Source organism: Triticum dicoccoides, chromosome 7B (genome assembly GCF_002162155.2).
Source record: "Triticum dicoccoides isolate Atlit2015 ecotype Zavitan chromosome 7B, WEW_v2.0, whole genome shotgun sequence".
Lineage (NCBI taxonomy): Eukaryota > Viridiplantae > Streptophyta > Magnoliopsida > Poales > Poaceae > Triticum > Triticum dicoccoides.
Genome location: NC_041393.1, coordinates 279288364 through 279302520, shown reverse-complemented (window position 1 = coordinate 279302520; position 14157 = coordinate 279288364). Strand labels below are relative to the sequence as shown.

The window sequence follows — 14157 nt, the reverse complement described above, 5'->3', positions numbered from 1 at the left end:
CGCTTTCTTATTCTGATAACACCTCCGATCGAACCTGGTAGCTACAATCTCTTCCCCACCTGGGCGCCGCACCACCTCCAACCACCTTAACCCCAGCCCCAACCCCACGTTCTTCATCCCTCTCCCTGCCCCACACCCCCTCACCCCCAGCCCACCTCCTTCCTCTCCCCGCTTCCCCAACCTTCTTCCTCCCCGCTCCCTCCGCTTCCACCAGCCCCAGCCGTGGCCTGAACCACCGGATCCGGCTGCCAACAGCCTCCGGCGCGGTCCCAACCATCGCATCCGCCCGCCACCAGCCCCAGGCACGACCTCAAACCGCTGGATCCGGCCACCACCAGCCCCCAACGGGGCCTCAAACCGCCGGATCCAGCCGCCATCGGCTCCTGGCGTGGCATCAACCATCGGATTCCGGCCACCATCGGCTCCCGGCGCGCCTTTACACCACGGGAATCGGTCTCGACGGCCATGGATGCGGCAACCAACCCCCCATCTTCCCTCGGCCGTCTCTGGACTGCATCTCCATCACCGAAGGGCTCCCCTCTCCTCTGACCGGATCCGCCCATTCTCGAGGTGTGACGCCGTTCCCCGATGCCGACGAGCTGCATCGCCTATTCCCTGCTCACCCTCGTTCCTGTCTTCGTTTGCAGGTCGCCCGTCCAGGGCGTGTGGTCCACTAAGTGGAGGTAGGAGGCCACGGGCAGAGAAAAAAGAGGTAGGAGGGTTCTCCTCCGGCGCCGCCCTCGTGGAGGATCCAGCGAGATCCTTCGCGCCCAGTCTACGTCGCCACCAACCAGCACTGATCTGGTTCCCCCCACGCCCCTGCCTAGATGAGATGTTCTTTTTGTCGTGGCCCTGCCTTGCCCTGCTGCCCTGCATCAGCCCCGTGGCGGAGCTCTCCTAATCTGCGCCGCCCCACTCCCCTCCTGTGTGGAAGCCGCTGCCATGGTGTGCAGTGCAACCGTGGCTGTGCTAGCTCATCCCCGACGGCGTGCGGTTCGGTGTGTGGGGTCGTGTGGTTCGGCGCCCGTGGATGTGCTGTTCTTTTTTTTTGGGGTAAGCACGTTGCAAAAATTGCAGTGCGGTTTAGCGACGGTGGAATTGCGGTGTGGTTCGGCGCGTGTGGAGGTGCAGCTCGTCCACGGGGATCTTGTGTTCTTTTCTTGTCAAAAAATTTATGCTTGACGAGGCCACAGGCGCCCCCGACAAAAGCAGTACTGATGGTGACGCCGTGCAGCTCATCGGCGACATGCGCGTGGTTTTGCACATAGCAGCGTGTAGTTCGGTAGCCACCTAATACACAGCAGTACAGTTGGATCCCATGGAGTTTCAGATGCTTATTTCAGCGTTCATATTTGTAGTGCAGTGCGTATTCGTGGGAACCAAAAAATGGTTGTTTATTCTTGATGCTTTTTTTGCGTTAAAAACTTGTTATGCCTTAAGCAGTGCAGTTAATTGTTGGATGTTGTACTCTTGACTTTGTTGTGTAGTGCGGTTAATTTATAGGTATAGGCGAACAAAAAACAAGAAAAGAAAAACAAATAGGAAAAATACACGAAAAGACATGCAGTCCACTCATCTATGTATGAAGTGCAAAATTGTTTCGTGTGCTTTAAAAATCAGTCGACTACATCAACGCATGCAGTGCTTTTGGTCATCGGATGTGGTTCACTTTTTAGAGTGATGTTGTTCACTTGTGTCCAAAATGAAAGTGCTAAAAAAATTAGCGCAACAATAAAGAAAGCGATGAGGTTCACTTCGATATATGTCACGGGTCACTTGCCTCCTCTCTGCAGTCCACTCTCATTCACAAAAAGTTTGAAAAAAAGACAATAAAACTCGTATGACAAAAATTTGTGTTCGACAAAAGAAACGATGCAGTTCACATGACTGTCCGATGCAGCGTGGTTTTCCGTTTGAAGCAGTGCGTTTTTCTGTCCCACGACGATTTTGGTGTCGCGAAAAAACAGAGTGTCCGCTTTTCACTAATTTTAAAATTGCACTTAAACTGTAAAGAATTAGAGAGTGTGTTCTACATGAAAAAGTTCCGTCTCGTCGATATCTTTCCAACAGCATATCGTTTGAATCATTCCGACCAGCGGTTTGCAAAAATTTCACGAAAAAACAGCCGCTGCCTCTCGAAGTCAGCCGCACGATTTTCAAAATTAACTAAAAACCGTAAAGAATCTCAAAACTATTTCAACATATGAAAGTTGCGCCTTGTCCATAGCTTTCCAACGGCGTATCACACGCCTCATTTTGACAAACGGTTCAAAAACTGGAGCGAAAACAGTACCAAAATTTTTAAAAAACTTGAAAAACAGAATTCCGCGATTTAGTAAATTTGAAACTGCTCTTAAACCGTAACGAATTAGAGAAAGATTTATATATGAAAAAGATGCGCCTCGACAATATCTATCCAACAGCGTATCATTTGCTTGATTCCGACAAGCGGTTTAGAAAAAACGCGAAAAAACGCTCGCTGCCATTCGTCATCCGCTGTACTATTTTCAAAACTGCTCTTAAACCGTGTGGAATCTCGAAAAGTGTTCAACATGTCGAAGTTGCGTCTAATCCATATCTTTTCAATGGTATATTACACGCCTCATTCCGATAAACGGTTAAAAAATTAGAGCGAAAACAGTACCGAAAAAACACCGCGTACAATTTTTTTCGACACGAAGTTCACTAGTCTTTATTGCAGTGCTCGTCGTCAAAATGATGTAGTGCGCTTCTGTTGAGCGTGCAATGCCGAAGTGGTGTGCAGAATAGTTATTCTGCTAATATTAGCAAAATAGACCGTCTGTATATATATATACATATATATATATATATTTCATACTCTAAAAAGATCATATATGTTAATAACGATATACTCCATACTCTTTTTAGAAGGACGAAAATGTAATTCATAACGTGTTACTCCAACAATAATACTCCATACTTCACACTCCATACTCCATGCTCCATACTCCATACTCCATACTCCATACTCCATACTCCATACTCCATACTCCAAAAAATATACTCCATCTCTAAGAAAACTATAGTATATAGACCCCAAAAGGTTATTTTGTATTCTCGATACTTAATAAAAAGTTCATATACACATACTTATTATTCATGCGTGGATATGCTCCAGTCTTTGTAAAAATATCATATACTCCATACTATTTTAAAACTCTGTACTACATTTTGCATGTATATATACTCCATACAACTTTTTGTGCAAAAATATTTCTAAATTTTCTCTCCCTTATTGAGTGAATATGCTCCCTCTCTTATGAATGGTCTACATTTAATAATTTGCATGTCATGTACAAACACCCCATAGTAAGTTTAGGAAAATTGATAAAAATATGTCATACAGAAAAAAAAGTACATGCTACTAATTCATTTTTGTAGTGCACGCTCCTAATTCTTAATGAATAATATACATATACTACATACTCATTAATTGCGAAGTAGGATAGTATAGAGTGAACCTACTATGCACTTATCCATTCCAGTAACGTGCATGCCACGCGGCCAAGAAATTAGCAGGTCGTTGTAGGTTGTTACGTATGGCAATTATTTAATTACTAAATTGAATTATCAAGTTTGTTAGTTGAGCTAATGGATCCTTGTACAATCAGCTAACCCATCTGGCTTGCATAGAATTGGAGACACGTGGCAGTCAAATAAGTAGGAGGTAACTACCACAGTACCACTGCTTGTAGATAAAATTTGTCGCATATATATCGCCGACGTACCATGGTCAGAACTATCGCTGACGTACACACTTGTGAGGAGATTCGTGCGGGGTTGGCCTGACGAAAAGTCTGGCACCATTTTTTGGTTTTCTACAGCCGTCTCACCTGTTTTATGCGTGGACCTAGGCAGCTTTTTATAAATAGCTGGCAGAGCAGGAGCGTATGGGTCTGTCCGAATTGCGAGGAGACGATCACGTGCTCATTCGGCTGGAACCTTTTAGGGCATCTTCAACAGGTTGTATGTTAGTCTTGTTGGTAAAATGCCCATGTCGTCAACCAACAAACTATCATACAACTATTCCAGTGGGTTGTATGTAAGCTATCCAATAGATGGTGAGAAAATAAATGTGGTTGCTCTCTATTTCACCTTGGAGCTTGTGCAAAGGTTGTTGGTTAATCTACATACTCCCTCCGTCCGGAAATACTTGTCATCAAAATGAATAAAAGAGGATGTATCTAGATGTATTTTAGTTCTAGATACATTTTTTTGTCCATTTTGATGATAAATATTTTCGAACGGAGGAAATACAACTTTGTTTTTTTCCATATTTAATACATGCCACATCATTATTATGTCCTAGGTGACAAATTTACCAACACTTATCTTAGAGCATCTCCAACAGCCGCGCTAAAGCGCCGCGCGTAAAAAACCTGTTAGCGCGCTGCAGCTGGTTTTGCGCGCCCGTCTGTGTTGGCTCCAGCAGCGGCGCTATAATGCAGCGCGCGCGCCGCTCCAGCAGGGCGCAAAAATACAGCGCGCGCGCCGCACAAACCACATGTACATTTCAAAGAAGATGAGCAAAAATGATCAAACAAACAAAATAAAAATCAATAACAAATAGTTCAAAATAAATCATTACAACTCAAACAAATAGTTTATCGTTCAGTACAACAACAAATAGTTCAAAATAAATTATTACAACACAACAAATACTTCACGAACAATACAATGTCGAGTGCAGATATCATCATGCTCTTTGCCGCCATGCCCACCACTCTTCAATTAGATCATTCTGAAGTTCCTTGTGCGTTGCGGGACGCCGAATGGCATGATAGGAGGCAACAAAATGGGCTACCCTTTCAGCCCTCCGCCGCATTCGCACGGGATGTCCCAAGAGCTCATACTGTGAGTAGTCTAAATCTTGGCCACGCTCATTCTCGATGATCATGTTGTGCATGATCACACAAGCGTGCATGATGTACCAAAGCATTTTTTGATCCCAAAATCTTGCCGGTCCTCTCACAATAGCAAATTGGGCTTGCAAAATCCCAAATGCTCTCTCCACATCTTTTCTAGCCGCCGCCTGAGCATTGTGGAAATCAAGATTTTTCTTATCTTCCGATTTTTTCAACGGCTTCACGAAGGTTTGCCACTTTGGATAGATGCCATCCGCTAGATAATAGCCATAGTTGTACGTACGGCCATTTGCTACAAACTGCACAGGTGACAACTCACCGTTTGCAATCTTATTCATCAGTGGTGACCGGTTGACAACATTGATATCATTCAAAGATCCAGACATTCCAAAGAATGCATGCCAAATCCAAGTCTCCTGATCGGCCACCGCTTCAAGGATTATAGTGGAACCCTTTTTTTGGCCGTGAAATTGCCCATGCCATGCCTTTGGATAATTCTTCCAACTTCAATGCATGCAATCTATTGAGCCAAGCATGCCAGGAAAGCCGCGCGCTTTGTTCATCGCCAATAGCCTTGCGGCGTCTTCAGCAGTGGGAGATCTCAAATACTCCTCGCCAAACACTTGCACAATTCCCACTGCAAAGCGCTTGACACACATGATGGCTTGGCTCTCAGCCATAGCCAAATGATCATCAACTAGATCAGCCGGGATACCATATGCCAACATACGCAAAGCGGCTGTCACCTTCAGAAAAGTGCTATGCCCGAGCTCTCCGGCGGCATTCCTCCTTTGCTGAAAAAACCGGTCATGGCTCGCTAGTTTCTCTGCAATGCGCCTGAACAAGTCGGTGCTCATCCTAAACCGGCGACGAAAATACGACTCCGGGTATGTGGGATTCTCCACGAAATAGTTCTTCATCAATCTGTTATGGGCATCAATCCTATCTCTCCAAATTTTCTCCCGACCCATAACCGAACCACCGTGCTTCGGTTTTTTATTGATATGCATAGCTACGATCATTGCAAGATCCTCCTCCTCTTCCATATCAAATTCTTCTTCGGAAGAATCATACGACGAACTCATCTACAATGTTCAATATTATACTATAAAAACTACAATTCAAAACATGCACCAAATTCATGAAGTTTGAGCAATACATACCTTGTAGGCGTTTTGTCAAACACCTTGCGGGCGCGGCGCGGCAGCGAGCGCTCGGGCGCTGTTCCTCGGACGACGGAGGCGCGCGGGCGCCGACGGTACTAGGAGGGGATGGGCGGAAGCGCGGGCGCGCGGGGATAGGCCGGGGAAGCCTGAGACGATCGCCGGGGTGCGCGGGCGGCGGCGGCGGCGCGACCGGTCGGGGTGGAAGCGCGAGAGGAAGAGCGGGCGCGAGCGCTCGAGTGTGCCGCGCGGGTAATTGTTTTTGACCGCGCGTCCAACCCGTTTTAGCGCGCGCCGTTTTTGCGCGCCCGCTGGAGCGCCCTGACGCGTTGCGCGTGCGCTAAAACGACCTATTTTGCAGCGCGACTGTTGGAGATGCTCCTACAACTATTGGAGATGCCCTTAGCGAAACGGAAACTGGTCTGTGAACGGATTTGGTTTGTGCCCGATCCACGCCGACTCTCTCTGTCTCCCCAGCCGGACAAAAGACAAGCCGCACTCTCTCTCCTCACGCCGCGATTTGGAGTCACCACCGCCCCTCTCCGCCCGGCTGGCGCACCGGCACCGCCATCTGTCCTCGCAGACCGGGTCGTGGATGGAGCTCGCTCATCAGGATCTCACCTCCCCCTCCCCTTTCTAAGCGCTGCACATTCCCGTCGCCATCGCACCTCCGAGTGGGCTCACACATCGGCGGCGGTGGTCAGAGGAGGATTGGGCGGGATCTCGCCAGTCGGAGCCTATGGAGGGTCGCCGGGTGCGTGGGTGCTCTGGATCCGCCGGGTGCCGCCCCTCACGTCGCTCCATCCGGCAGCCCCTCCTCCGACGACCACGCTCTCAGCGCCTCTTCTCTTACTCCCCCCAGGTGCCAGAGGAGCAACTACACGGCGATCGCCTTAACGCCACCTCAGCGGAGGTGCTCCCCGTTGTGGAACCCCTCCTCCCACCCCAAGCCACCGCTCGCGGTCCACGCCGTCCAGGATGGAGCCGTGCACGCATGGGTCGCTGAAGATCCCGTGCTCAGTGCAGGCTGGGTCGCAGCCAGATTGCTGGTTATCGCCCTGGACCTCCTCTGTGTTAGGCTACCACCAGCAGCTCGACCTACCCCTACCCGTGAGCCTCCTCCTCCCGCTTTCCTGTCCTTCTTTGTCCTAAACTGATATGTGTTGGATTTGAATCTTCTTGATGAATATGTGTTGTGGATTAGGAACCCAATTTAGATGTAGGAATTTTGTGATATAGAAAATTAGCACATTGTGTGCGTGCATATTTCTATTGCTGCTCTTTTCATTTACATTCAGTTGCTGCAGATTTAGTGTTTCGAGATTCAAAATATTAAGATAAACTTGGCGAACCTTTTTAGGACAGGTCCAAAAGGAGGTGCTAAGCAGACTATGGTCAAGTGATGCCATTTCGTGCTTCTGCCAACTACCTGTAGCTCTCAGGTTAGTTCATTCTACACTTATGTATCTATTTGAGTTAATTCTACTTTGTTTGTGATGTACTGCCTTTTGCCTAATCTTTCATTATCGTGGAGGCCTAAAATTACAATCAGAAGTATTGCTAAATCAGAAGTAACTCTCACTTATTTAGGACTTAAGGCTAGCCATTGCCGCTAGCCTATGCTAGTTCCCAGTTCCGGGAAGTAAATCAGAGTATTTGTTTAGTGTCTGTCAGTAAAGACAACCATAATTGTTTGGTCGGTGTTTGGCTGAGCATTATGCTTGCACCATTTGAATATAACTTACCTGTATTATACACACTTTTGTGCAACTTGATGCTGTTTTAAAAAAAATGCAATGCAATCCCTTTGAACCTCGGTTGCAAACAATCCATATTTTAATTAGACTTATTATTCCTTTCAGAATCAACTAGGAGAGGAGCCGGTGCAGTAGCAAACAGAAAATACCAAGCATTAGATATCTGACAGAAGCTATATAGAAGTACACTGTTCTTGAGAGTATCATACAAAATAGGATCGTATTTAACCCATTTTTGAGATGTTCTGATATGGAACTCAACCCACATAAGGTTACTTTAACCAATGGAGAGTACATGAACGGTTCTGTATAGTTACTAAAACTTGAGATATGTTTGGGCTGCTACCTGAAAAAGCAGGTACTGAGACTGGCCCTATGCGTAACGCCACCTACAGAAAGACTGAGCCTGTATTTTCCTCATCCGTGAGTGTGTCCCGAGATCTGTTGAACAACTGGTCTGCATCTCTATTGTGTCCGGGCCATTAGAGATTGGATTTGACACTGCTTTCGTTTACTGACCCATCTTCGGCTCTGTTTGGGCCCCACCGATAGCCATGCCCCATCTGTACATGTTTTCGTTTTCTTCAGAACACTTGTGATTCCTTTTTCTGTTTATAGCCATGTGCTAGTTTGACACTTTACTTTTAACGAGCGTATACTCAATGAAATGGTTGGCGTTAGCAACAACCAATGCAAGGTAGTCTTGTTAACTGGTTCTAAAATTATTACTTACTCCGGTAAGTACATCTACAAAACATGTGCAGAGAGTGTCTACAAAACTGTTGTTCAACCTACTTGGGACTTAGTTGGCAGAAAGCATATACATAACAATGGATTTTCATGGGGATCGCATACAAAACTGTTGTACTAGGAAATGCATGACGCGGCATGGGGATCGCCATGAAGAACTGTCAAATCTACAATTGGAACAAAAATAGTATTTTGCAAAGAACTGGCATCCCACCTTCCCGGAACTGGAAACTAGAACAGGCTAGCGGCGATGGCTTTTTATCGCTCATAATCGTCGATGCCGTCCGATACGACATGTAGGTCACCATGAAGAACCGTCAAATCTGCAATTGGAACCAAAATAATATGTTGAAAAAACGAACATAATGAAGCAGGGCAACTTTGTATCTGTTATATTTGACAGATCAACCAATGGCCTTTACTAATCAGACAAAATATAGGCACCCTTGGGTAAGTTTACAGGTCAGTTGGAGGGCCAACAAGCATCGACAAGCCAATGTCCCAACATTTTTGTGGTGAAATGGGTAACATAAGTAGACAGAGAAAAACGTGTTTTTGATTTTTGGTTGATCAGTTCAATCGGATCCAAGAGTCTAAAGCGAAACACTAGCAGCATTATATAATCCAAAATGGAAGCAAAGCTTCAGATTTAATGTTTAAGCTTATCAACTACAAAACATCACCATTGCAAATAGAATTGGAGTAAGAGTAACAAATTCAGCGAGGTACAAACATTAAGGGTACAACAACATGGCATGTTCGCCTTTAAGGGTACAACAATAATAGGAAAAACATAAGTTAACGTTGACAACTTTGCATTAATGAAGACGACGAGGTCGTTTGTAGGTTGTATTGCCACCACAAGTTGATTCATAGTGTGTGCCCATGCCGCACTTGCCGCATCGAACCTTCTTCGGGGGTTTCTTTGGTTCATCATTTAGTGGACAAGACACCTTATAGTGTCCATGCTCATTGCATATGCTGCATCTGCGTCTAGCAGGAGTTTTTCCGCCGGAGCTTGGAACTTTGGACTGACGAGATGCAGTAGCAGTTGCACTAGCGAAACGGGCTGCGAGAGGTGTCGTTGATGCAGATGCCATCAAGCGAGTTGTCCGAGCTTCTGAAGTTTCCACGGGCACGGGATCCTTGTCGAACCGGTCCTGCCCATCATCCCCGGAACCATCGAAGCAAGATTCTGGTACATAGTTATCTTCAGAGCTGGAGCCGTCATTCTGATCTGGTAGTTTCAAGCACTCACAATCTTCAGTGAAATGATCTTCTGATCCGCAAACAGAGCATGCATCCTTAGATTTTTCCACCGCACGCTCAACTACCGATTTCATTCTCTTTGATTTGGGGCGGCCACGCGATGGTCTCTTCTCTGGATACAGAGCTGTAACATGATCAGCAGGTTGAACATCACTAAAGTTGGGCACATTGGGCTTTTGTGATGCAGCCTTGCTGTTCCCAATCTTTGTACTTGGCTGACTAGTCTCAGATTCTGAAGCAGCCATGGCTTTGAGCTCTTTCTCGAGCGAGAGCAACTTCTGGACTGCGTGATTGAAAAGCGGCACTGATAGGTTACCTTCCTTCACCACCTGCAGTGCACGCACGTACAAAATATTGTGCCTGAAAGTTTTGGAAACCCCAATATCCGAGTCTCTCTGATAATTCTTGATATGATCAGGTAAAACGTCCCGGGCATCTCTAGTCCACCGCTTCATCACATAATGAGTCGGAAGGCGAAGAACACCAACATGAATCATTACCTAGCGAAATTAAATAATTAATAAGGAAAAACAAAACGAGGTACAATATGAATATATGTACTTACTCTCAGAGCGTGCCGGCAGAGAAGCCCCATGTGCTCATACATGGCACACTCGCAGTTGTAAGTGTCGCTTTCTCGATCAACCATAACCACATAGCTTACTTTGCACCAGTGTGCACGGCTATCTGAGTCAACATGTTGCACGACAACGCGGCCATCCACATTCTGATCTTTCACGACGTAACTGCCTGCCTCATACAACTCAGCAGAAAATAACTTGAACACAGCACGAGTATAGACCTTGGAGGCGTGACGCTCGCTGGGCACATTGCTATGCAACACCTTACCATCCTACAGACCAAAATGCATTCAGTAAGCTAAGCACGCTATTTTTATTGCTAGTCAGATAATTTATGAATGTAATTATTTACTGTACTGTCAAGAAGAAAGAAGGAAACCTTTTTTGTATGTGCCATTTCAAAGTCCTCTTCTTCGCAACGAGAGGCTATTAGTTTGTTATACTGCATCACAAATCTGTTGAGCGGTGCTGATAGTGATACATAAGTTTTAAGAACGTTATTCATGCACTCATTCCGTTGTGTGCTTGACATTTTGGCACAAAAGTTAGAGCTAAGATACGGCTTGGCCCATTTATCCCTGCAGTGAAACACATCCTACATGTACCTGTTATCCTGTAGTCCATAGCTAGAAACCAGAAACTGCCATCCAGATTCAAACTCCTCGACAGTCATCATCTCGTTGGTTAGATAGTTGAAATCTATGCGGAATGGTGTACCTTTCTTGTACAAGGTCCCAAGTTTCTCCTTGATGTTTTCCATCACGTGCCATTTGCACCAACGGTGAGCAGTAGAAGGCATAACATCAGCAATCGCACGCTCCATCTGCAAGCATTGATCTGCAAAAATTTCTAGTAAGAGATTTTGCACTGACATGTATGAGCATATTGAACATATAGATGCGCGAAGCTAGCCATTTAAAAATATATATATACTTGTGAGAATAGTTTTTGGTGTTTTACCGCCGTTGGCACCAAGGAAGGTTGCAAAAGCCCACTTGAATGACTCTACAGTCTCCTCTCGCAAAACAACACAACCGAAAAGAGTAGACTGATAATGGTTGTTGACACCTACAAAAAGCCCAACAGGCATCTCATATAAATTGCTCTTGTAGGTTGTGTCAAATGTCAAAACATCACCAAACAACCAGTAATCAGCACGGCTCTTCGAGTGGCACCACAAGAGACCAGACACTCTCCTTTCTATGTCGGTCTTAACTGAATAGAAAAAATCAGGGTTCTGGGATTGCATTGTTGCAAAAAGCTCAAGCGTCTTGGCGATGTCGTCCTGGCTAGCTTCATGTGCAATTGATGCGCAAAGATTTTTCAGACACCTCTTGCCGAACGGGACTTCTTCAGCACGCCCATGGATGTCAGCCATGACCCCAAACACCTTGTTAACTTGCACATTGTTTGAACGCATATGTTTGATGAGATCTCTCATCGAAGAATCAATGGCATTATGACATTTCCAGACTTTTTTCTCACCAACCGTTTCTGCCAGCTCGTGGTTGTGAATCAAAACAACTCGAGAGAAAAACCAGCCATCATTGGATGTCCTCTTCAGTCGAACCATTGCTGGGCATTTGGTCCACGCTGACCTGGTGTTTCCTACTCCCTCCGTTCCTAAATATTTGTCTTTCTAGAGTTTTCAACAAGTGACTACATACGGAGCAAAATAAGTGAATATACACTCTAAAATATGTCTATATACATCCGTATGTGGTAGTCTATTTGAATCTCTAAAAAGACAAATATTTCGGAACAGAGGGAGTACATTGCTCCGCCCCTAGACAAACAAGTAACAACTAATTGATCTCGCTAATTGATCACACTAGAAAAAAAAGTTAAAACTCGAATGGCACAACAAGGATACCTCGCACGAGCAGAGGAAATCCTGATTGGTCTTGTATCCCGTTTTCTTTATCTCGTACTTGTTGCCGTATTTAATACCGAAACCCATCTCCCAGGAGTATGTGTTGTAGAACTGATAGGCTTCTTGTTCAGTTGAAAATATCATCCCTTCAGCAGGCTCAAAGACGATGCGTGAACCTCGCTCAGCGGCTCTATCGAAAGCTCTCCTGATGTAGTTAGAGCCATCTTCTTCAGGTTCTAGGCTATGACTTTCCCCGGCCCGACCCCTGAACAATCATCTGGACATTTTTCAAACAGTTTATGATAAAAAGATAATTTTTTCGGCGGATAAAACACCTTTGGCGTCGCTGGTAGCCCTCTAAACAGCCATCTTCAGCACGCTGCTCGCAACCAGTGTTTGTCGGATGTGGCACAGTGAATGGAGCGGAGGAGCGACAGCCGAAAGCAGCTTCGATATCGACGGCACGAACGTCCCTACTGTTTTATGCGGATTTTTCAGGTGATGTCAAGAAAGTTTTCCAAGAAAGATTAGTTAAAATCTATGAACATTTTTGGTTACCTTTCGTCAGCGCAGTATGGATATGAGCTGGACCCTTCGCCGTGCTGCGTGGCAGCAGATGGCATCGGTCGTGGAAGAGCAGATCTTGCCGTCCCTACTGTTTTATGCGGATTTTTCAGGTGATGTCAAGAAAGTTTTCCAAGAAAGATTAGTTAAAATCTATGAACATTTTTGGTTACCTTTCGTCAGCGCAGTATGGATATGAGCTGGACCCTTCGCCGTGCTGCGTGGCAGCAGATGGCATCGGTCGTGGAAGAGCAGATCGTTCCGACGGCCGGCCGGCCATCCCCGGGGTGAGATCGTAGGGAGGTTGTGTCTCACGGGCCCTTGAAAATATTTAGCGTGGTGTCAAAGCAGTTTCGTGAACAAAAAATATATGGAGGAAATTTTGATGAGTTAACCTGTGAACATCCGAGTAGCATTCCTTCATAGATTCCTCCGCACATCTTGCTCCAGCAGCAGGTGAATGAGAAGTGTCGCTAGAGAACCCTGATGCCAGGTTGACGGCATCCTTGCTCCGATTGAGCTCTCGCTGGGAAGAACAGTTCATCCCTGAAACTGTATCCTCAAACCCTTTCCGATTGGCGGTTTCTGTAGGAGAGAAATCACGTAAGAATGTACAGCCAATCAAAATGATTGCACAGGCAACAAAGCATCATAAGGAAACTTACTATCAACGGCGGAGTCCTTCGAGGTGGGAAGGTCACCACAAGTTTCCGAGATGACGCCGGAGTTCAAGTTCGAGGCCATTGCTAAGAGCAGCTGCACTCCGTGAGCCCGTGCGGTGTTCAACCACCCAGCAATAATGAGATGGGATAGACCAAAATGGAATGGGGGGAATCCTGCCTTTTCAAATATCAGTCTGTCAAACTTTGACGTTTTGTACAAACAGATGGCCGCATTGAACGATGGTAACAGTTTGCCGTTTTTGCTATCCACGCTTCGAAAGATTGAGTCTGACCTTCCTATTTGTGAAAACCGATCACGAGACCCTGTATTTGACCCTGCTGGTTCTCAGCTCTGACACAACAGAGCTAGCTCCACAAAAAACATAAGCTGACAGAACTAGCTGTCATGCAACATCGCTAGCTACGAGAAACTAGTTCAGAGCACTAGCTGATGTGTAACAGCGCTAACTCCAATCGAAAACGCACCGAACTGCAGCACGCCATTTTTTAAATTAGATTAGCAACTATAAATAGCCCAAGTTCGCAAGGATAGAACCAGCTCCACGAACCGGTTTTTTGATTAATTTTTTTTTGTTAGGAAGGCTTTTTGATTAGATTAGCATCTGTCCGAGGACATGGTGAACTGGGCTTG

At 45.8% G+C, this 14157-nt stretch overlaps 1 protein-coding gene across 6 annotated transcripts; it reads right to left on the bottom strand.

The window, feature by feature from the left end:
- Positions 1-10570: 10570 nt before the first annotated feature.
- On the bottom strand, positions 10571-13735 carry LOC119336026 (protein FAR1-RELATED SEQUENCE 5-like). 6 transcript variants are annotated; one of them, XR_005162163.1, is made up of 7 exons: positions 13509-13735; positions 13239-13428; positions 13101-13163; positions 12838-12921; positions 12615-12755; positions 11367-12544; positions 10571-11243 (listed from the first exon to the last, which is right to left on the bottom strand). XR_005162163.1 is itself a non-coding variant. In XM_037608067.1 (6 exons), exons 1-6 carry the CDS (start codon positions 13585-13587, stop codon positions 12238-12240), a joined length of 864 nt encoding a protein of 287 aa, XP_037463964.1. In that variant the 5' UTR covers positions 13588-13735; the 3' UTR covers positions 10571-12237. The 6 variants fall into 6 exon arrangements, 3 of the variants coding, with proteins under 3 accessions (XP_037463964.1, XP_037463965.1, XP_037463966.1); XR_005162164.1 differs by having other exon boundaries at positions 10576-10678; positions 10786-12544; XM_037608067.1 differs by having other exon boundaries at positions 10571-12544.
- Positions 13736-14157: the final 422 nt, after the last annotated feature.